Source organism: Pelmatolapia mariae, linkage group LG16_19 (assembly GCF_036321145.2).
Source record: "Pelmatolapia mariae isolate MD_Pm_ZW linkage group LG16_19, Pm_UMD_F_2, whole genome shotgun sequence".
Classification (NCBI taxonomy): Eukaryota; Metazoa; Chordata; class Actinopteri; order Cichliformes; family Cichlidae; genus Pelmatolapia; species Pelmatolapia mariae.
The window spans coordinates 10,015,065-10,039,263 of record NC_086241.1 but is presented as its reverse complement, the minus strand read 5'-3'; the positions used below and the strand labels follow the sequence as shown (position 1 = coordinate 10,039,263).

The following is a 24,199-nucleotide window of genomic DNA, read 5'->3' as shown; positions in this document are numbered from 1 at the left end:
CGACATCGGAAAACTGCGGACACATGAGAACCGTTTGGACTCAATCTACACATCTTCGCTTTTTCCCTTAAAATCGCTTTAGAAAACACTATTTCACCTCATTAAAGTGCTGGTTAAGGTTAGGAATAAGGTTATGGTTAGGTTTAGCGATAAGGTTAGGTTTAGGCTTAGGTATACGGTTATGGTTAGGTTTAGGCATAAGGTTATGGTTAGGTTTAGGCATAAGGTTATGGTTAGGTTTAGGGATAAGGTTAGGTTTAGGCGTAGGGATACGGTTATGGTTAAGGTTAGGAATAAGGTTATGGTTAGGCATAAGGTTATGGTTAAGGTTAGGCATAAGGTTATGGTTAGGCTTAGTGATAAGGTTAAGTTTAGGGCTGCAGTACAGGGCTGGAAACCGCCGCGTACCATAACAACGTGGAAGGTCACCTTTCGCGTTCCTCAGGAACGCCGCAGGACTTGACAAAACGTCGGGATGTTACGCCTCGGGAGTGAGAACGGGCTCTCATTTGAGGTTGCTTTTACCAAATTTTAAGACCTTGTCTGATCAGCTGACTTCTGTTATTTTTTTTAATATGTAAAGCCATATAACTGAAAGAAGGTACAATATATAATCTTTGTACCATGACTGTGCAGTGGTACATTTGCCATCTCAAGAATCATTTGGCTTAAAAAAGCATTACAAGTCTAGTAAATATTCATTTTGAATGAATATACTAAATGTTTAAATCTAAAGCTGTGTATTTTATTCGAATGTTTTAATTAAACTCATTCAGAATTACCCAAACAGAAACTTGTCAGTGAGATAACACTTTATTTTCAGTAACCTTGTTTAGATACAGAGCACACAGCCTCTCTGAGCATATGCTTATTCACGCTGACTTCCCGCTCACCATCTCCAGACAAATTAATTCCTTGGAGTTGCCTTCAGCTGCAGGTCTGGCCAGAGCACAGCTGTTACAACCAACTGCAGCATTTTAAAAACTCTCTCAGCATTTTTAGTCATTCAGTTTGGCAAACTATCCGGGACGCCTAGATTCACTGTAGATGATAAAGTACCTAATCATCCTTTACCCTCATTAATGAAACACCAAGGAGAATGCAGTTTTTCAAATTTACGCAGAACTATACATTTCTGTCACTGCAGGCAAAATCTATACTAATGATCATATCATTGTTCTTCTCTCCCCTGCCCCAACTTCTGGCTTGTCATGCACTGCTAATATGGACATCCACGCAGGCTCAGGTCAGTGCTATTCATTCTGTACGTATACTCTGCTTTAGCTAATGAAGACAGAATGCATGCCGGATCTGTCCAAGTCACATATACTTCTGACCTTTCTAGCCCTTCGGCCGAGAGAAAGAACAATAGTTTGATTGGTTCGAGTGCAACACAAACGGAAGTAATTTATCCGAAGTGCATTTAGAGGATCCATCATCTGCTTTTTAACTGGAGAAATTCACACTGCCAAGATGTCAGGGCTTCATTATATCGTGAATAGTTTTTTAAAGCATTCTAAAAAGAAATTGTATTATTGTATTGTTAATCTTTGAAAAATTGATTTTAGGAGTCTTTTAAAAGGAATAAAAGAGCTGCCTGTTTGTCTTTCGTCTGTAATGAAGTGTGTGTGACAAAAGTTGTACTCGAAAGGTGGAGTGGTTTGCATTGGAGCCTCATATCAAGAGTGATTGGTTTGAATCCCACGGTCATCTGGGGCCTGTGTGTGTGGAGTTTACATGTATAGCATCTTCCCACAGTCCAAAGACATACATGTAAAGTTATTGACTGACTCTAAATTAGCCACTGGTGTGAGATCATGGGGGGGAGTGAAGAACAGAGTGCTGTATGAATGTATATGAATGAGCGATACGCTCTAAAAAGGCGAGGCTGTTCCTATTCTTTGTTGCACTACACCTGCTTTAAACTGCAATTTACTCCCTGTGTGAACCTGAACTGAGACGCTCCAGCCCGCGTTGAAAGGTTTGGGATCAGTGATGAATAAATAGTGTAGCAATTGAGGAAAATGGCTTAAAAATCAGTCTTCGGGTGATAAAAATTAGCCCTTCAGCTGGTGCTGTGTTTCTGCAGTAGTAGCAGAGCATGTGTGAGAAGAACAGTTGCCAGTTTACCAAGCTAGGGGCATCTGCAGGGACAGATGGGAGATGATGACGTGTGTAATAAGCATCTGTGTGGCCCGCAGGGGAGGGAATACTCGAGACTCATTCCCTGTCTCTATCTCAGCACACACACACTCGCGAGCACACACCACGGTGACACCCATTACAGCTTGTCATAGCTTTCTCCACAAATTGTCCTCAAGAGTGCACCTTTAACTGTGGCAGACAGTTACATAGATTGAGAGTAAACATGTGTTTACAGGAGCATTGTGCTGGCTGCTCCCTTGGTTCAACAGACATGCCAGATTCAGTGGCTGAGTGGAGAAAAGTGAATAGCCTCAAAAGCGAGCCAATTACATCATCAGCTGAAGGGCCCGTTGCCATGCTCATTGTCGTTTTACGCACCCCATGCTGTTCTCTCCATTTCACGCGCAGGTTTATTTTAGTGTGGAAAAAATACTTTTCATCTATAGCTGTATATAAAACGTCTTTCAGCACCTCTCTGTAGTACAGCCTTCATTTTCTCTAGCTTCTCTGACTGTCCTCACAATTTGTATTATTTTGTCAACTTTTAATTATGTTTAAGCCTCATTTATGCTCTAAAATATAAAGAACATCGACTGGCATAAAACTCAGGCGCAGACTTCAAAACATCTCAAGAATACACAAGTGCTTGATGGTAAAAATAAACAAAACATGAAGGGAAATGCTACCACATGCAAGAAATTAAGCCTGAAAGCTCAAAGCGGTGTGTTTTTCTATCTTTACCAAAGGAAAACCCAGGTGAGATACTGTTTCTGGTACAGAGACACCTCATTAGGTGTGAAAACTAAAAGTGTTCCTACATTGCTTGCATTTGCTATAATTGTAACAACCAACTCTTCCTTTTGTAGCATGCTTGTGTGTGGAGGGCAGGTGGGGTCACTGTGTGTATGAGTTAATTTGTATGCATGTCTAGTTTTTCAGGTCACATGCTTAGGTGCTTTCCTTCTATTGTTTATTATACGTGTCCTTTTCCTCCTGTGTATGTGTGTGTATGTACATACAGGTGTATGAGGCTCTGCCATGCTACAGTGAATGCAGCCAATACGAGTGGAGGGCCGAGCCCTGGTCCATTTGTACCATCAACACTGTGGATGACCTGCCTGCCTGTGGGGAGGGAGTCCAAAGCCGCAAGATCAGGTCAGTGAGTAGCTTAGGGTTAGAAGACTGCTTGCCTAGCGTTGCAACAATGGAAAGAGCAGACTGGCAACGGTCCTGAATCTGGCACTCTCACTGGTCCCAGCACTCGCAATGCCAAGGGAAAATAAACAGTCAAAAACAATCCACAGCTTCCTAATGAGTGTCGATAGATTTTTGTGCACTGCCTTTTAGTGCTACTTAAAAAAGCCACAGAGGAAAACAGTGAAGTATTGACATTGCTGTTGGATTAAGCATCGTCGGAGAGAATAGACACTGATTTGGGCATTTTGTGTTATTGTGTCCAAAGAAACTGATCTGGACTTGTTCAGTGTGAGTAACAGAAACTAATTTGCGCTAATCAACCACTCGAAAAGAAGAGTTTTTTACAATACCTTATGTACATTCTCTTCTTCTGAGAATAGATAGTCAGCAAAATTTTGTTTGTACTTTATATGTAAGTGTAAAGTACCAACTGTATTTTATATGTAAGTGTTCTAAATTCCCTTACCTATAATTATTGAATGTTTAAGGTTTGTACATTTATCATGTTAGATAAATGTACACTAATGATGTAAAAATATCAGTACTTACTGTAAAATGAATGACCAGGGTAACAGGAATGATCTATTACATGATTAACTGTTACTCCTTTAAAGATTGAAAAAAGACTACTAATAACAGATACTGTTAGAGTTCATTATTGAATAAATTACTTAAAAGTTAGATAATCATTACTTCTATGCGAGTAAAACTAGGTAACAGTCACTCGTTCATCAGTTATCATGAATTCACCCACTTCGGAGAGATACAAATAATGACCTCACACTAGTAAAGACTTGTTTAAGCAGGACATCCGACTGAAGCCAACCATCCAGCTGGGAATCTTTTCTCTCTGCTGCAGGACAACAATTCCATACCATCTCCGCAAACAATATGTTACTCTTCCTGAAATGTAATTAATCTGAAGCCGTTTTAACGAAGAACAATCTGTAGTTATATTTTGAGTGAAAACAAAGAATTTTACCTGACCAAAAAAACATGTAATCTAGTGTGAGTCATAAACTCAGAAATGGGTTTTAAAATTCAAAAAAAAAGTTGTGCTGCTGGGACCCTAGAGACTTGTTACACAGCTGCATCTGCTGCACTCATAGGTGTGTAAAGAAAGGAACAACGGGGAATGGGGAAGACAGCACTGTGGAGGATAGTCTGTGTGATCAAGAGGAAATGCCACCCAGAGCCCAGGTCTGCTATCTGGCATGCCCCAATGACTGTGTCATGGCGCCCTGGGGACCTTGGAGCAACTGCCCTGTGGTAAGAAACAGAATTTAGTGGCCGTTTCTGCTGTTATTTGACAAATTGTCAGGGAGTAAGTTGCTTGATTTGTCGTTTTCCTTTCAACTGTGTCCATAATAACAAATATATATATATATATGAAGCATTTACAGTATAAGCTGCAAGTAAAAATGGCCAAATACCCAGCTAATCAAACAACGTATTTCGTTATTGCCTTTTATTACTTCTAAAAAGTAAGGGCAAAAAACATGTATGTGCATTAAGTTCTGCATTTAACTATCAACTATCTGCTGTTAACAGGCTCACAAATGCGCTTTATGGCCTTCTATAAAATTATTTGTGTCATTAGAAACCAGGTGTTTTTGTAACATGTCACATTAAATGTGTTTATCTAACTTCAGTATAGGTTAATATATATATAAATATATATTCATATTTGCAGTGAAGCACTGTTCTGTACTTGCTCTGTAATATTTTCTGCATAGTTTAAGGTAAAGTGGGTAAATTGAATTTTATTAATATGCCTCTGTTCTATAATGAAGGTTAGCCCTCAGGCTGCAACTACGTAACATATGTCCCCGAGTGTTTGTAGCCACAGGCTATTGGTCATATGGCCTCTTAGCTGTGTTATAGGTTTCCTGTCAAACACAACAGTTCATTGGACTGGAACATTAGAGTCAGGAGAGGTGAAACGAGCTAATTAGTCTGAGTCTACTCTACTCATTCATTCAGTGTTTCAGTCTACAGTATTTAGTAGCACTTTAGCATTAAAGGACTGCAGTAATGCTGTAGGTGAAATAATAATGCAAAACATCAAACTGAGAGCTAATTAAACAGTCCTGTTTTTACAGCTAGGAAAGCTCTGCGCATGATGTAGGTGTTTGTTTTTGCATCTGTTTGTTTAATCAAATACTGACTCAACTGAAATTTAGCCACTTGAAAGAATATTTCAGGTACATGAAACATAAATATACTGATGCAGAAAAAAATAGGATAGAATAAAAATGTTAACATACAGTAAGCTTAACATTTTATCTACACAATCGATCTAAATAATTTTAAATAAAATATGTGAGCCTTACATTATCCTGTCCTACATAAAAGTAGTAATAAAGTAAAGAATTGATGAAGCAAGTCTACTCATACACACCGGGGTATGCAGCTGATTTACAGTCTCTGCTGTCAACCTTAAAATGCCACTGCGCTGCAGTTTGGTCAAATATTTTTGTGCTTCTTGAAGTTAATCTCTAAAATTCAACAACTTGAGATAATGATGAAAATAACGCTTGACACTGATTCTGCATCTTCATGCTGTGAAGGGAAAGCCTCCTCTGTAAGTGATAATGTTAGATCAAACAGAGATATTTTATGTAAAGTATGCCCATCCACTGTAATTAGCAGAAGCTTTGTACCCCTTGGTTATTCCTGCTCTCTCAGCTGGAATGAAGGTATTGTGCTGCATGTACAGGTATGTGACGAGATGTGTGCTGCAGTGGGGTACAAAGGTAGCATAGTGATAAACGATAGCATACTAGGTAATAACAGTTTGATGCTTCCCTTTTCTCAGCCTTGTTTTATTTTAAGTTAGATTAAACTAATACTTTTATGGAACTGTAGCTCAAAGTTTATTTTAAAAGGACATAAATTGCAGAGCAGTGGAAATAAGCCCAGATTGGTTTTACTATTATGACCAAGTTGCTACATCGTTTTCACTGCATGGTTTTGAGTAGATTTTGATTACACTTCTTTGAAGGTCTTCAAGGTTCTTTTGAAACTAGGGTTTTATTTCAGCATTACTGGCCAAAGTGGAAATTTTACTTCTCCAAGGCAATGTTTTGTGTGTCATAAATTACTGGGTGTAAAAATACAGAAAATTGTGTGTACTAGTACTGTTAATCAGAATGCCTTCCAGATACAAAGTTAATGTTACTGTTAGTGTTGTTAACGTAATGTTGCACGTTACTGTACAATGTCATGCTATAATACATATAGTGCAGTATTTGTAATACACTACAGTTTTCATTTTCAGGTAAATCAGACTCAAGTATTATTTTGCTGTTTAATATGGTCAAAAGTACTGGACCACCTACACGGTACACCAACAGGAGCTGCTCAGCAGGGAAACACATGCCATGAAGCTCCTGGCACACAGTTTCTGTGCTGATGTTAATGCCAGAGCAGGTGTGCTGGTGACTTGTATGCACTATATGCCTCAGTATTCACACATAGATGTGATCATGGAATATCTACTGTAGAAGGGAAGAAATTTCACAGATTATCGAGTGGTTGTTGGTCCTAGACGGGCTGTGCTTTAGCTTATTTCAGAAACTGATGATCTACTGGGATTTTCCCACACTGTCATCTGTACGGTTCAAAAAGAAGGGTCCAAAAGAAGAGAAAATTACTAGTGAGCAGCAGTTCACTGGGCCAAAATAATTCATAACAGTTTTAAAGAAGAGCACCCGTGAACGTACAGCATGTTGAACCTTGACGTGCAGTGGCTACAGCAACAGAAGACCACAGTGAGTGATCAGTAAAATGAGTCTAAAATTTGCACAGGCTCATCACATTTAGATAGTAACGTCTGATCTGATGATTCTTGATTTCTGCTGTTATGGTCAGAATTTGGCTTAAACTACATAAAAGCGGGGCCCCAACCTGCTTCTTGTCAACAGTTTGTGCTCATAGTGGTGGTGTAATGGCATGGGGAATATTTTCTGGGCAAACTGACAGATTTACAGCAACATTATGATGCAATCAAGTCAATATAGATCAGACTGTCTGAGGAATGTTTCCATGATCTTGTTGAATCTGTGCCATTAAGATTTAAAGCAAAAAGAGGTTCAACCTGGTACTAGTAAGGTGCACCTAATGAAATGGACAGTCAGTGTATTTTATAGTAAATGAGATACTTTAATAAGAAGGAAAAATCTTAATCTTTGAGTCTCTGTACGAAGCATACAAATGTAAGTGTGTGGCTTTGTGATTGTGAGCCTGAACACATTAAAGCTACAATGACTGCAGCTGATTCATGAGATTCACACACCACCACATTCTCATTAGGAGGTGGCAGTGACTGACGTGTTTGTTGTGGTGCATCAGGTGCAGAGATACAAATGCAGCTAAATGCAAAGACCTTTATTAGAAGAATATTTGAACCAAAGACCAAGCTGACAGTTCACATTTAATCCTCTGTTCACGGATTTCGCTTCCTCTGTATTGTGACTCCAATGATTTGCCAACGCTCCTTGTTGGTAGATATTTAGTAAATGTTGTACTCTTGCAGTTCAACTAACAGTTTTTTCAATAATTGTCCTCATTTGCCTTTAACTGTGTGGTGTAGAGGTTGATTATTTAACAGTGTGGTATAAAAGTCGATAAGTTCGAGGTTCTCCTAGCTTACTGACTTTGCAGGATTATTTAGATGCCCAGTCTCTATATGTATTATTTATAACAGGGTGAAGGGAGCAGCTGCCATATAGCGAATGTGTTTCATGTGTCAATTACTGCTGATGAGTGTTGCTGTTCAGTCTGGTAGGATGTTGGGAAAGAAAAACATTTATATTTATACTGATAAAAAAAACACAGAGAAAACAGAGAATGATACAGAAATCAGGATTTGATATCAAAGTTTTTTACCTGTATTAGCATCTGCATCAGTTTTTTAGAGGTTTTCATTATCTGTAAACTACAACACAAATGAAGGGTTATTTATAAAGTAAATTTCCGGGTATTTTGTTTGGTTTTTTTTCCATTTGCAAAATAGTTTCTATTATTTATAACACTGATGTTTTCATAGCAATTAACCATAATCATGTCAATAGAAATGATCTATTGAAGAGGAACAATTGCAGCTTTCATTCTCATAAACCTTTTATTAGGTAGCTTCTGCCCAAGGTTGACACATTGTGCTGAAAATCAGGCTGCTAAATGCTGTGTGCTGTGTAATTTGATAACACTCATGTCAAGAGAAAATGAGGGTTTCACCTTGAGCTGGCTCATTCAGGTTGCTTTTCTTTCATTAAATGTGTTTATCATAGCATGTTATAAACAAAAATATGTTCTTTTTATGAGAATAAATTATTGGATTATTTGCTACTGATTATAAAAAACAAGTTTGTCCTTGAGAATAACTACAAAAAGTATGCACTTTGGATTCATTAGGGAGATGTACAGCTGTCGGCTGATATCGAATGGTATTACTTTAAGCTTTGAATTACTGGAAATCTAAATAAAATTAGTGCAGTAAAGGTCACTTCTTATGATAAGAAGTACAAGTAGGCACAAATAAATTTGACATATTTAGAAATTAACAATGTATTTCATAACTTATGCTATGAGTATGTTTAACTTGGTAGATCATAACACTAAAGACAGCGGATGCTGTAGGATGCTTTGTTTTGCCTGATCATCCCATCACTCTTTTTTCTTTTTGTTGTTTTTTTTTATGTTATTCTGCAGCAATGTGACCAAGATACATCAAGAAACAGAAGCAGACATATCCTGCGCCCCGCAGCTTCAGATAACTCACCCTGTCCAGAGATGGTCCAGTCAGAGTCCTGTGTTCTTAATAGTACATGTTTCACCTACCAGTACAGAGTCTCAGGTAGGACAATCTGCACATCATTTCTGATCTAATTCACATTACATGATTACAACCTGTTGTTAGCCCCATAAACAAGATGGGTGTGTACCTAAAACCAGCAAAAGGTCAAGTTTACTTGCTATAAGAATGCATCCATTGTCGTGGTATACTGCAAGGGACAAGATTAAGTCATTTTTAGTTATTTTGTGACACAGTGATACACAACAAAGTCCCTTTATCCAACAACTATAATGCCAATATTATAGCTAAATAATATATTAATAAAAAATGTTATTATTTATTGTAAAACTGCTTTAAAAATAAAGTTTTTATAACAATGAAAAAACCCATTTATAAAGGTGTTTTATTAAGGAGGTCGCAAGATGCTTCATCAGGGGTGAAAAAAGAGCAATAAAACACATTTCTCAACATTTGCATAAAGCCAGAAGACAGATATATTGTAATTTAGTGTTAGTCATTCTCACATAAGGAGCAGGTAAACACCTGTGCGTTCAGCCTAAAGGTAAGGCTACGCACTGGTTGGAGTAAAGTAGGCTAGCTATTTTTACATACTTTCTGCAAGTGTGGTAGCATGCTCATTTTCAAGCAGTAGAACGATCTAGTTTTTCACAGAGACTGTGGATTACTGTCAGACGATAACTAGGCAGATCTAAAATCTACCCAAGACATAACATAAAGTCAGGAAACCTCCCTAACTCTTCTTTATTCAGTGCACCGAGCGAGTCTAAAGACAGTTTCCATACTAGAAAGCTAGATTTAGACCTTTTGACACAGATTTCTCCTGTATTGAAGTAGCAGTAATGCATTGCAATAGCAATATAGAATATTTATCAAACTTTACAAAAGTATTATCATAAAAATAGCTGTGATTCCTTTTGGAACAGCTGTTTTCTCCTTTTTTCATTTTTAGTGATGTTTTTTTTTTAAACATTTTTCCAATATGGATGGTGCATAACACACTCAAAGAGAGAACAACTCAAATGTTTTAGTTCACTGAAATAAAATAAACAAAAAGACAGTTGCAGATTCATTTTATGTGGGTTTTGAGCTTTATAGGCACACACATGCCTGTATGCAAGAAGTTATCAGTAAGACTCGCCAGAATGGAATCCAGGATTGAAATAAAGTGAATTAATTATTAATTATTTCATTTAATTATTCATTAATAGTGAATAATTAATACAACTATTAATTGTTAATTATTCCCAGTATAGCCAGAATCTTTTGCCTTTGGTTCCTAAATTGCCAGAGCTGGCTTTGCAGTGGATATGCTGTCTACCAGCAAATCCTTTGGTTTCAATACACCATACTGCCATCATACCTCATCATCACTGAATATGGTTACACTGGTTCCCAGTTCTGTGCACCTCATTACCACTACTTCTGAAATAAACGTTAGCTCAGCTTTGAGTTAGAGACGCTCATCCCCATGAGAGACTACTGAGTACAATATTTGTTACTGCTTCATTTGGTCTGGTTGTTTGGGTGATTGGGATAGTTGTTCTGAGTGAATCATTTTCATTATTGTGGTCTTGTGGTTGTGCAATGGTCTCAAGTCTCTCTTGACAAAGAAATCCTGATTTCATGGAGTTTCCTAAACAAAGAAACAGCCGAGTGTGAGCTTTGTTGCTTGGGCGTGTTGGGATTTGTGCAGAATGTTGCTGTTGTTGTAGACCAGTATCGTTGACATAAAAGACGCTTTGACAGTGAGACTAATGAAGATATGTTGCTGTGTGAGTCTAGACTGGAGTACATGCCAGCTGAGTGAAAATGCCATCTGTGGTCAGGGATCACGTTTTCGTTTCCTGGACTGTATTCGCAGCGATGGCAAGGTTATGGAGGTGCAGAAGTGCGAGCAGGTAATCATTGTGTAGACAATTAAAGATGTTTAATGTAAAAATGAAAAGTTTCATCACACATATACATATTTTGGGTGCAAGTCAAATTCCAAAGCCATACAAGTTTTAAAAAATGCACAAAATTAACTTATAGTTTGCAAAATCTGAAATATTGACAGCTATTGCAGTGCAGCAGCTTTGTTTCTGTTCTCATTACTTATTTATTATTGAAAGCTCAGTTGCCCAATTTGATTAAGTGAAAATGGTGTATCTGATTTCATACCAACTTTGCCACTAAGCCAAACAGAACTTAATGTTATTGACTTGATTTGTGCAAAGACAAATGGCGCTCTTACTTTACTGTAATCGAATAACAGTAGACGTAAAAAGATGTCTCATTTTTGTGGAGCAAACCAAACATTAGTTGTGTTTCAAAATGTATGGTAACCTCTGGCACATCCAGAATCATACTGCACTATCCACTTAATGCAATTTTAATGGGATGAATGTAGCAATGATGTTGGCTCTGTGTTAAATATAATGTACGTTAACAGCTCAATAGCATCTGAAAGTTTTTTTGTAAGGGTTTTATTTTCAGCTGCTGCTTTTCCACTGTCTGAAATGAACTGTAGCATATTTAAAATATGGAAATGTGTGCGCTCCCCCTTTTCTTGTTAGTGGAAATAATTAGCTAGCCCTCCTCTCAGATCTGTTCTTGTTTTCTACAGTTTGGCTTGATCAACAAGTGGATTCTATCGGAGAGCTGCGTAGTCAACTGTCCTGTCAGCTGTGTGCTCTCTGAGTGGTCGCCGTGGGCAGAATGCTCGCACAGCTGTGGGAGTCGAGGTAAAAACATCATGAGCTAAAACCCTGAACTTAAATTCATGGGAACGACAACCTGATAAACAGACACACGGTGGACTACATATGCAGCGCCTCATTATTCCATCTACTCAGGCATGCACCAAGATGTTGAATAGTGCATGAATACATTTAAATGCATTAAAATATTTACGCGTATGTGTAATCCAATGCCTTATTATGCAGGGAAACTGTGCACAGGTTGTGGTTTTTTTTCAATAATGTATACATTACTATTTCCTCTTTGTTTTATATTATGCACCAAGTTTATTTATTTATTTATTTTTTAATTAAGACTGGAAACTTCCTTTGTGACATTATGTTTTAACAATAGATGCAGTCCATTTAATGAACATTTCACATAGCTCACACTTATGGACGCCATAAATGATTCAGTGTTCCTAAATAAAATATATAGCCATACCGCTGCGTGAGTGCAAACATGCAGCCGGTAATCCCCAACCAGTGACACGCTTGGTATCACTTTGTGCAAGTCATGTGATAACCTCATGCAATATACAAAAGTTAATGATTTAACCTGAATGCATACGTTGTTGCTTCAGCTTCCCGAAGTCAATCTCCCAAAGAGAATGCGTGTTATTCTGTTAATTGGAGAGAGTCGACACTGTCTTCTTCTTATGTTTATTAATTTTAATTTGTCACTCGCTGACTTTCTACTTGCAGTTAACCCCGTATCCCAATGAGCTCACACTAGCCCAGGCTTTCATCTGGGGATTTAAACTCAAAACCCTTTCTTTCACAGCTCAGTCACTATTGCTGTGACTCTTTCTGCTACTATCACTTCATTCTCACACATTGTGAAACGCATTTCTCTGCCTCGATGAGGGATTTGTGTCGTATCTGTGTCAGACGACGCAAGGATCTTGTTTTGTCAGGATGCCATGGGAGCATTAATGTTTTTGGTTTGATTTTTGAGATGGCAGAGCCGGATGTCCTTTTTGCTGCGTCTTCCTGCGGCTCTCGGAGCTCGGCATCTCTCCTGGCATTACATACACACACACGCGCACGCACAACTTCTGCCAACTGGATGGCTCATGGAGGCTTACAGGACCCAGGCACAAGCTGCTTTTTTTCCTGCTGGCATTTAGCAAACTTTTCCTTTCACACATTATTAATGGCTCACTTGAATGAAGCACTTTTGTTGGAAACTGCAAAATCTGAGCATAAAGTGGCACAGTGACACAGATGTATAGTGCTGTTACACTAATTCCTCTTTGTCGTGTTGAAAATATTTCGTGAGCTAAAGAGCAGGCACAGCCTATTTTCACTACTAAATGAATCATCATCTCTCATTTCAGCCACTCATTGTATTAACAGTTGTTTTATGGAGCCTTATGTTTGTGTAGTGATCCATTTTTGTCTCTCTCAAAGCAATTGAGAGTATGAGCTGAACTAAGAGGATCAGTCCCACTGTGTTGTTACTGTGTTTTAGCAATTAATGGAAAAAAGGAAATAAAAGGCAGGCATCCAATGCAAATGTACTCTGCTCGGTTTATTGTTACATTTGCATGTTTGCCTTGTGTTGTGTAGGTCAGTCTGTGCGCAGTCGGAGAATCCTTCAGGATGCTCAAGAGGAGGGTCGCCCCTGTCCCAACCAGCTCATCCAGACCAAACTATGCCCCATAAGGCCTTGCTACATGTGGGTGCTGAGTGACTGGTCCCCATGCACAGTAGCGGTATGACAGGTTTTTCTGCCTATATGTTGATGTTCTTTGCACTGTACTGCCTAACAGCTTTTTGTGTTTCCTGTGGTCTGCAGACTTTCAGCATCACATTTGTCTAATATGTGTAGTTCAAGAATATGCTGCAGTAGCTGTTGCTTCTGTCATAGTTTTAAAGGAGTATCTCACATTCAGCTTTCTAATTTGGACTTATCGCCAGCCTGCTGCAGTGCTTCAACAGAAAACGATATACAAATAGGTTTAAATAAAATTAAGGAAACCTTTGCAAATGTTTATTAATGTCGAATTTTTGTGTCTCTGCAGGGCGCAGCATGTGGTGAGGGGCTTCGGAGAAGAAACCTATCATGCGTTGTCCACTGGGGAAACTGGCATGAGTCTCCTCGTCAGCCAGTGAAGGAGGAACTTTGTGGAGACGTACTTAGGCAGCGTATCCAACAAGAGATGGAGCAGCCCTGTTTCGTCCCCTGCCCCGGTAAAGCTGCATTTAAACATAGTGGATATACTGGATTTGATAGTTTTACACAAATATGTCAAAATTACATGACTGAGTGATTTTTTTAAATTACTGTAGTCCTTTTATATTCACCAAACAATTACATAATCATTTAATCCATCTAACAACACAGTCAATAATCTTGTTTTTGACAGAAATTCATTTGCTAGGATCTGCCAATAAATTGTCCCTTTTTCCAATTGGCTGACATTTTCAGCCACTAAATAATTGCAGAATCAATAAAAGTCATAGCTTTACTAATGACCCTTGTAGCTCTACATTATCTGGTTTCGTCCTGTACAGTAGCGGTACAGAGCCTGAGCTCAGTAACTATGAAAGAGACATATTTTACAATCAATAACCTGAGAACACTTTATTTCTTTGCACTGCATTATGTAACAATACATGACTCCGTAAGGCATGAAAAACCATCATCTGCTAATTGAAGCATTTAGCAGATCACATAGCTGAGAACAATCCCAGAGCTTATCACAGCAGTTTAATGCCTATGGGAATTCTGCGCACGGAAAGCTTGTTCAAATGTGAATGTAATAATTTTCCAATAAAAAAACAATTATTAGGAGAATGAAAGTGCATTTTCAATACATTTAGTGTTTACTGCAAACTCAGTGTATGTAAAATATAAGGAAAAAAATTGTTTTATCCTATTTCCATAACAGTTTGTACGCTGAGTCGCTTTGAGTTTAACACAAGCTTCAAATGATGTTGACACATGGGCGACAAAAACCTGAAGAAGTTGTGTGGTTCTAAAAAAATAACCCATCTAATTTAATCATTTAAGACTATTTTTCCAATGTAAATGGATTTAGGGGGATTTTATTACTTTGCACATCTAAAATCAAGAAAAAAAACATTTGTATGTACAAGGATGATAAAAAAATAATATTTTATGGTACTAGTACTGAATAAAAAAATCTGTACCAGTTGTAATTCTATAGCATGTAATTCAACAGGTTTGAAATACATACTATAGTGCACACATGCATGGGTCATTTGCACACCTTTGAAGGCCCCTTTGCTCAGGGGCGTAATTTCCAGGGGGCTTAGGGGGGTTCTGACATTCCCCCCCCCCCCCCCAATAATCAGATCCAGCCAATAGAACCCCCTCAATAAAATTATGAATTATCTTGCATAAATAGGCTGTTGATTTTCTTTACTCATTTCAGTTATTAACAGCAATATAGTTGCATGTTTAATCATCTGGGAATTTACCCAGATGTATTTATTTATTTAGACAGAGATCTTGACCCCCCCAATGTTCAGCACAAAGTTACGCCCATGTTATTGCTGAATGGTATATAGCGATTTCTGAACAACATCTAGCCAACATAATTTTAAGAGAAGGCATTGCTTATTTTAGAAAGACTATGCCAAACCCCATTCTAGCTATATCATAGTACCGTAGTATGGCTCTGTAAACCTGTTGTTTATTGAAAAAACAGCATTGTCTCTGACAAAGAAGTCTGCAAACTGTTGAGTACCTGAACTTTATCATTCATCAAGTAAGTATGAGGGAAAAAAAACCTTGTGAAAAGTACAGTAACTGGTCTCCCCCGTTGCTGGCATCAATTCATCATGAGCATATATTTTTCATCTTTTTTCAAATATAACTGCTTTGTGTCTTTATCATTTCTGACATCATTGTGATGAAATAATTCTGTATCTTGGACTAATGCTAGCCATAGCTTGTGAACTTGTTCAACTGTATCGAGTTATTTTTTTTTAAGTTATGATTTCTGTCCAATCAAAGAGAAGTTTGTCAGCTGACGTTTCAGTCTTAGACAAATCCCATTACTGGACTGCATTACTTTAAAAATGAATATACCTCTGCTTATACCATGTGTATCTACACTAAAGTGTGAGGTGATGTTTTGGAGACTCCAGACTGCATTGTTCAGTACAGTAAATGTCCCTGTGTCAGTGTGCTGTGTTTGCAGTGCACATCAGACCAAATGTTGGTCACTTCTGTGATGGATAACGATAGCAGAGCACCAGTGTTGGTAGAGTAACTGTCTGTAGCTGTAATGTAGCAAAAAACAAACAAACATAAAAATAAGAAGTGATGGTGAATCTTGGCACTGCTGTGTGCTCTATCTCAGCAGCCTAAAATGCAAAAACTTGTTTTAAACGAAATCAATTTATGCAAATTTTCTGGCAGACTTTTTCGAAATTAAGGCATGCTGCAGCTTTTCAACCTTGTTGTCTGTAGTAAATTAACACTGCATGTATTAATTCAAAAGGAAAATGTAAACACCAATATAGTAGACTTTTTGCACGACGTGCTGTTAGTTTGTTATTTTGGTGAGGATATCTGGAACCCCTACAATGAACCTTTGTCATGATTTTTAATTGGGTCTGTGCATAGAAAGTGGTTAAGCTCATTGTTGTAAAAATCACTATAGCAACTGATAGACAGTATGTCATTGTTAACTGACATTCAACTCGTGTTTTTTTTTTATTTAGGCCACAGTGTGAATGTAGAATTTGCCTTAACCATGAGAGTTACTGGCGAGCTGACAGTTTTGACCTGCTTCACTTGTCACTGTCTGCTTTTCCACCCTGAGAGTCTATAATGAAGCATTACTGTCTTTAGGCATATGCTAGCTGAACAAACACTATAGAATATATTTGATTTTCTCTCTGTTTTTTCTTTTTAAAGAGAGAGTCACTATGGTAAAATCAACACCCCTCAAAAAATGACCTCCTTATGCATGGCTACTTCCATGTATGGCTTTTGTTAATTTTTGCTTTGAAGAGAGCGAGCAGTGCTTGCTTTTGTTCATATGCCTCTCACTCTCCTCTGATCCTCTCCTTGATTCATCACTCAAACCGCCTTTGCTCTGAGTCTTGGCTCGGGATCAGGAGTGTTTGATGGCAAGAGCAGATGTGTGTGTATGTGTTCATGTAAGTGTTGATGTGATGGTGGCAGACGCAGAGTAGGGGCCAGAGGAGGAGTTGTTGACATGCTTGTGATCGATGTGTGTGTGTATGTGTGTGTTTGCTGTATACTGTAGCTATTGCCACAGCGTGTTTCCAGGGTTCTAGCAGCATGAGTGAAGAGCTGATAGACTGTATCCATATAAAGATGAAAGATAATGAGATGCTCCAATCCACAGACAGTCACTAATGGGTGTTCAGGGCAAAGAATCAGAGGGTTGTTCTGGCTGAGTAGCTGAGGCTGTGGGTGATATTATCACTACAATGTGACCCTATCAAGAAATACAAAAGATATTTGTGTTTGACATTCCAAAACCAAACAACCTTTATCCTTTAAAAAAAATTTCCAAACTAAACCAAATGAATTTTCCATCTCCTTTGAGACACGTTTCAGTATTGGGTTTTACCTTTACAGTCCAGCTTGGAGTTATAGCTTGTATTGTATAATTTATAACTCTGGTTGGTCTATTACTTCTGAATACCCACTGGGCTGTCTGAGTAATTTGTTTGTGCATTTGTTACATTATCAGCCGCAGATGTGTGCTGAAGTTGTTTTCGATCTCTTTTTAATGTTCCAGGAGCTAGCAGGGGAGCCAATAAAACGATCCCTGAAATAGTGTTGGCAAGCTGAATATAAACCACCCGCAAGTATCTGAAAGGAGAGTCTGACAGTGTTATTGACCAAGTTGTGCTATCACTGATGTTTTACTGTCTTTTTTTCCCCTCAGGAGACTGCCATTTGACTGAGTGGTCGTCTTGGAGCTCGTGCCAGTTGACCTGCCTGGAGGGGCGGAGCTTTGAAACCACCGGTCGCCAAGCGCGCTCCAGAGCCGTGATTATTCAAGACATGGAGAATCAGGACAGCTGCCCTCATCAAGTCTTTGAGACCCAGCCCTGTAAAGGTACTCGGGATGCCATGCATTTTCCATGCAAAGTCATACCAGCATCAGGTCGCCAGTGTCAGGCAAAAGACCACTTTCTTCTTTCTTCCTGACACTGACTGTTAACCAAAATGCACAATAATTGTTCAGTTAAATGCACCAAATACTAGCAGTTTGGTAACAACTACTTTGTAAAGGATTGAGCGAAGAACATTCAGAACAGCTGCCATATATCACCAATGCTTCCCTCTCCACAGCAGCTCACGTGTGCAATGAATTAACATTGGTCAGCGAAAATTAATTAATTAATACTGCAGAAATATTTTCTTTCCACTACAACTATTGTTAAAAAATAATATTGTGCTATAGTGTCGTATAAAACTCCAACTCCAGATTTTGAAGTTTGCTCTCAAATCCTTTTTTCCTCCTTTTCTGAGGGGTGACCTAAAAATTTGTGGCTAAATTCTCAGGTTTGTACTGCAGTTCAGCTGAGTGCCCGGTGTTGGCTTGATGTGTTGGAAAAGTGTTTTGCCCTTTAGGACTCCAGCCTCCTCCTGTTTAATGAGCATGTTGCAATCTCTCTTGTCAGGACTAAACAGACAAAGTCAGCATTTGCTCTAGCAATTACAGAGCTCATGATCGCCACACCTAAAAATAGAGTAAATATTCTCATTTAACATTAGCAAGGTAATAAAGACTGTCCGCCCTGAGAAAATAAGTCATTTGTGCCAGCTTCTGTTACATCCTATTGTTAAATTTTAAAAGTTAGACCTCTAGCAGCTGTGCAAATAAGTGCATGTTTACATTAATATCATAACTTTTAGACGTGGGAAGTGAGATTTTGTAGGGAGTGACGCAACTCTCGAGCTAAGGGCGTTTCCCTGGTAAAGTCGGGAAAGCAAACAACAACGGGATTTGTTTTGCTTTAGCAAGGTGGAGCCAGTCATGCAACACTAGCAACACAGTGCAGTGCTTTTTTAAAATTATTATTTTTATTTAACACCATTGCAGCATGTTCATAGATAGAATCTGATCAATTCTCTGCATATGTCTTATTTAGTAAGTAACAAAGTATCAAACAGTGGCAGCACAGATTAAAATGTTTTATGGTTTTACTGATCTTTATGCTCACAGCAGCAATCCTCGATCTTTGAGTCTGGGTTGCCGGGGCTCCTCTGACCTTTTGAGTTCTGAGTTGAAAATCTCACCTGAAATGGCTTTCCTGTTAAAAATCTTAACTGGTAACTCAGTTAAACTGGTAACTCAGATTCAAATGGAAGCCATCCTTAATAGTGCCACCTCACGCCCAGACCTCTGGATGTGAACACAGGAGCCCCACCCACCTTCTGTCTGTGAGGGGCAGCCAATCACAAGAAGGTTGGCTTCCTGCTTTTGAACCATAAACTATGCAAAGTTACTCTAGAATACTGCAAGGAAATAAATATGAAGCTGGAAATGAGCATATACTGTAGGCTCCTTTTAATTAATGGTCTCCTAGTCAAAAGTTGTGTGTGTTTGTGCTTCCACCACCACCCTACCTCCCAGCATGTTGCACTATGTCTGTGTTGCTTTAACAGCTGGTGTCTATGGTCCTTAAAAAGGCATTAAAAATCAGTTATTGCAGGTTTTAAACTGTAACCGAGAAGCTGAAAAACATGCCCCCGAACCTTTGAACCACTCAAGCTGTTTCTCTTTCACTGGCTTTCAAGTTGACCTTTATTGTCTTCATAAATCTACAGATAAATAAATAAATGTAAGAGAAGATTAACACCATGGCGACATGGAAGGTCATCATTTACTCTGAGAAAAACTGCTTTTTTTCCTTCTGCACACAGTGAATCTGTTACAATTTTCAACACTCGGTATTAAAAACAAAAGCTTCTTATCCCTGAAATGGATCAGTGACATGAATATTGCCTTCTGTTTAACATTCACTAAACTTTATGTCTTCTCATAAGAGACAGACAGATTTTTATATGATTCTGTATATGTGACAGAACTCTTATAGGCCTTTCTGTTCAAGGTAAAAGGCTAAAAGGTGATACTACAAATGGTTTCTAAATGGGTATCTGTGCTGTAGATGGCAGTCTGGTGATTGTAATTGCAAAGTTCTCATTGAGACTGTGTCACGGGAGGTTAGCACTTCAAAATTACAAATTGCAACAAAAAGGCTATGATTAAACAGTCAGCATTTGAACCATAGAAGAGTCAGAACTGTTATTCCACTTATCCAATATTTGATGAAACATGGAGGTCAATGCATTTGACTGATTATTGACTCACAAATTGGAGATATGTGTGTTTCACAAGAGACCTTTGTGACTTAGCTCTGAGTTTGAGTTAATATATATTTATATATACATATATGTGTACATATATATAAAAAATCTGGACAAAGCTGGACTGAAAGATAGCACAGAGGCACTAATCATGGCAGCACACGAACAAGCCCAAAGCACAAGATCCATAAAAGCCAGGCTCTACCACACCAGGTGCAGGCTGCGTGAAGATGCCTGTGAGATAATCCTGCTCATAGCAGCAGGGTGCAATAGAATAGAATAGAATGTCCCTTTATTGTCATTGTACATGTAAAATGAATTTGTGGGTGCTCCACACCAGCTGTCCCAAAATAAAATATAATTAGTAGACAGCAGGAATAAATAGCAAACAGGAGAAATATAAACGATCAAGGGGCATATAGACAAAAGAAGAGAAACATATACGAAAACAACAGAAAGGCACACATTAGAGAACAAGATGCTAACAGGCAGGGCATACGTGGAATGCTATAACCAAGTGTCTGGCATAGTATTAAGGAACATCTGTGCCAAGTATGACCTGGAAGTCCTGAGGTGAAAATGGGATACGCCCCCTAGGGTGGTTGAGAATGAACAAGCTAGGATCAAGTTTCCAGGCCTGGTAGAGGATAGAAGACCGAAGGATAAAGACCCCCCACATCACAGATTTTATATATATTTGTATATATATATATATATATATATATATATATATATATATATATATATATATATATATACATATATTGTCCACAAACTATTTTGCCTCTTGATTGTTTTTCTATTAATTAGCTGTTTTTGAAACCATAACAGGGTAATTGTGGGCTACAGCGAATATATAAATGATCCTAACCTTGTTCTTTATTTCCTTTCCTTTAGTGTTTTTAATTGTTTGTCCCATATCTTAGCACTGAACATTTTCTTTAATACATGAAGCTCAAGTGCCTTTCACTGTTTCTCTCTTTAAATCAATCTTCCCCTGTAGCTTCCTCTGGGAAAATATGAGCTTTCCTGCAAAAAAACAAACAAAAAATGGCATTTTTCAGACATTTCCAACCAATTTTGAGATCATTTTCACCACCTTTGTCTCACAGCACACTGCTTCAGTTACAAAGGTGCATTTTCTTCCCAAACTAAAACCGTAATATGTCTTACCATAATGAAGTTGCAGAAAGGAGTGGTAGTTAACGTCAATCTTGGCCTGACGACAGGTCTACTTGGCCAACACAAACTGCTAATGAGCGTCGTCTCTGCCTCTCTGCTGTTGCAACAGGAGGAAAATGCCACAGTTACCAGTGGAGGACAGGAGGATGGAGCAACAACGAGAGAAGAGTATGGTGTCAGCGCTCAGACGGCGTCAATGTTACAGGTGAACAGTCGCTGCGTCTTCCGGCCACCTTAGATGGGTCAAACAGAATCGCTCCTGGGAAAACGCAGACATGTTCTTGTATAAATATAAATCATATTAATGCAGGCTGCAGCTAAAAGTGCCCCAGTTCTGTTTTTGTTCCCCCATGCTGAACTGAATCATTTTTCAATTCAGTCTGGATCACACGGATATGTGCTACAATATCAGATAATTTGATCGCTCAAAAAGAAATTTGTAAGCGTTGCCATGACAGTAAGTGAATCTGCTTTCATTCATCTAAGAAAGCTATTACACTGGTAATATTAGCAGAGGTGGCTTTAGCAGGTGGTTCAGAAATAAATTTAGATCACGATTTTCTTGTTGGTTCACGAGATAATTGGAAACGAGACGTTGGAAAAGATCTGAGAAGGCTCGATACAAAATCGGATACGATGTCTTTTTGCCTTTGTTAATCATTTGAGTTTATAATAATAATATGCTGTCCATGGGTTACATCCTGTAACAATTATGATTAGCTATTTTACCCCCTCTCAAAAACATCTGATAGTACTTCACAGTCTTCCACTGGAACACATGTTTCTTTCACATGCGTATAAATACACACTCAGAGAAAAAGCATGGCTTTAGTATAGTGTTCTAGTTGAATTTAACACCTTATTTGATCTACCTAGTCTCAGTGGAGCCTCCATTGATTTCTACCTCTTAACATAAGTAATCAATAAGCCAGACTCCGAGCTGCGAGGCTTTCAATCCATATAAATATAAACGTGCATTTGTATTTGTGGGAAGTAAAGCAGGCGTAGAGAACGAGAACAAAGGTAATGGTATTGGGGGAATGAAAGCTTTAGGCGAGCTTGATGTGCTGTAAATAGTGGTTGAATGTGATCTTATCACTGCTAGGAAGTGTTTTTGGCAAATATGAGCCCAGAAGGAATAACCTCCCTCTGCAAAGAAGGCAACAACCTAAGGCATTACTCTTTGATATTTTGACATGCAATTTTCCATGTTGGAATTAAAATGTTCACAGACTGATGGGGGGCTCTGATAGGCAACTGAGCCCATTAATCTGGTGTGACAGTACATTAATTTAGCAATCAATAGGTAAAGGAACAGAAATAAGAACACACTGTCTTTCTCCAGGGGGGTGTTTCCCACAAAAAAGGCCCACCACGCTAAGACACTGTCATCCTCCGTGCACAAAACCGTTCTCACACTGCACGCCGGTAAGACCATTGCACTTTGATCAGGCAGCTGTGATCTCTGTAATTCTCACTGTGTTTTTTTTTTTTTTTTTTGCTGTTTTATTTTTTTTTACTGCCCCCACGTTTTCGGTGGGGAGTTAAATGGATTTTGACAGATGACATTTTTAATTTGGCAGAACAGGCCATTAAAGAATAATCAGATTAATACCAATGAACGTGGGCTCCATGTCAGTTAGAGACTACACCTATTAGGTGGGGGGACTGCACACAAGCAGCATGAAAATGACAAATAATAGATTTAGCTTGAAGTTTTACTGCCCCTTAGAGTACCCCCGTGTTACTGCACCCACAAATGCAACGCTGTGAAATCACGTGTTGCATTTGGTTCAGGGTGCCTGTTTTTAGCCTGACGGGGCGCATTGTTATCCGTTTCCAGATCTGGGAAGCGGTGTAATCTACCCCCCGACGAGAACAATTTAGTGCTGGAAAAAGTAAACCTGTGTTTAGAGTGAGAAATATTTTGTGGAGTAAAACAGAACGGTCCAAATGTGTGGCAGCCCATTTGTCAGCAGTGCTTTGCAGGAATTGGAAAGCAACATCTGCAGTCATCGTCAGCTCGCTGTAAATGATGTTCTTCTGGGCTTCTTTCCCCCTCATGCAGAGTGGAGTGTGTGGGTGTGAGAAGGGTTACACTGAGGTGATGACCACTCACGGTTTCTTGGACTACTGCACCAGAACTCCGGGGGTGGACAACAATAAGAAAGCAGATGTGAAAACTAACTCTGGCAGATTAAAACCTGGGCCGTCTAAGGCCAAAGACCTCTACAACGAGTGGACCCTACGGCCTGTTGGCCCAGGTACTGAAATGGAAATCATGTGTGCAGACCAACCAGTACTGCTACGACCTTTGAACCTGACTTTGTTGCTCACCGGAACGGGGGAGGAATTTAGGTCCATGTTTTTACACGATTAATTATAAATTACAAGAAAGACAATGTTCAATAGACTTTAAATGCCTAAAACTGTAGTCAAGACTAAACCTACTTATTTATTCTGAGCAGTGAGGAAAAAGTTCTAAAAGATATTCATAAAATAGATGTAGACTTACATATATTTAAAACTTTCTATTAAAAACTGCTTTCTGATTGCACAGATGGAAGAGTAAAGCTGTGGGTTTACGCCGTGACTGCTGTTGGATTCATCTTAATACTCTTCATTATAGCGTTATCGTTCCTGGTCTGGTATGTACCGTTTTCTACTCGGTGTTCAGTCTCAGAAACAAAAGATTCATTGTGGTTTGTGCGCATTCTGTATGAGAATGGAGAACATCAAGAAGGAAAGCAAGTGTCTTTCCTTGAACAGAACCCTGCCAAGTATGAGTTATAGTCTACTCTATAC

The 24,199-nt window shown here is 38.7% G+C and overlaps 1 protein-coding gene across 1 annotated transcript in view; it reads left to right on the top strand.

Annotated features, from left to right (window-relative positions):
* Positions 1-24,199, top strand: part of thsd7ba (thrombospondin, type I, domain containing 7Ba) — a 186,904-nt gene that overhangs the window by 160,175 nt on the left and 2,530 nt on the right. Inside the window, exons 17-28 of the mRNA XM_063499852.1 lie at positions 3,167-3,300; positions 4,452-4,611; positions 9,055-9,199; positions 10,943-11,058; positions 11,766-11,883; positions 13,450-13,595; positions 13,905-14,073; positions 17,781-17,954; positions 21,504-21,599; positions 22,740-22,822; positions 23,463-23,658; positions 23,955-24,042. Of these exons, the coding sequence (XP_063355922.1) occupies positions 3,167-3,300; positions 4,452-4,611; positions 9,055-9,199; positions 10,943-11,058; positions 11,766-11,883; positions 13,450-13,595; positions 13,905-14,073; positions 17,781-17,954; positions 21,504-21,599; positions 22,740-22,822; positions 23,463-23,658; positions 23,955-24,042 (1,625 nt within the window). The remainder of the gene's footprint in view (positions 1-3,166; positions 3,301-4,451; positions 4,612-9,054; positions 9,200-10,942; positions 11,059-11,765; positions 11,884-13,449; positions 13,596-13,904; positions 14,074-17,780; positions 17,955-21,503; positions 21,600-22,739; positions 22,823-23,462; positions 23,659-23,954; positions 24,043-24,199) is intronic.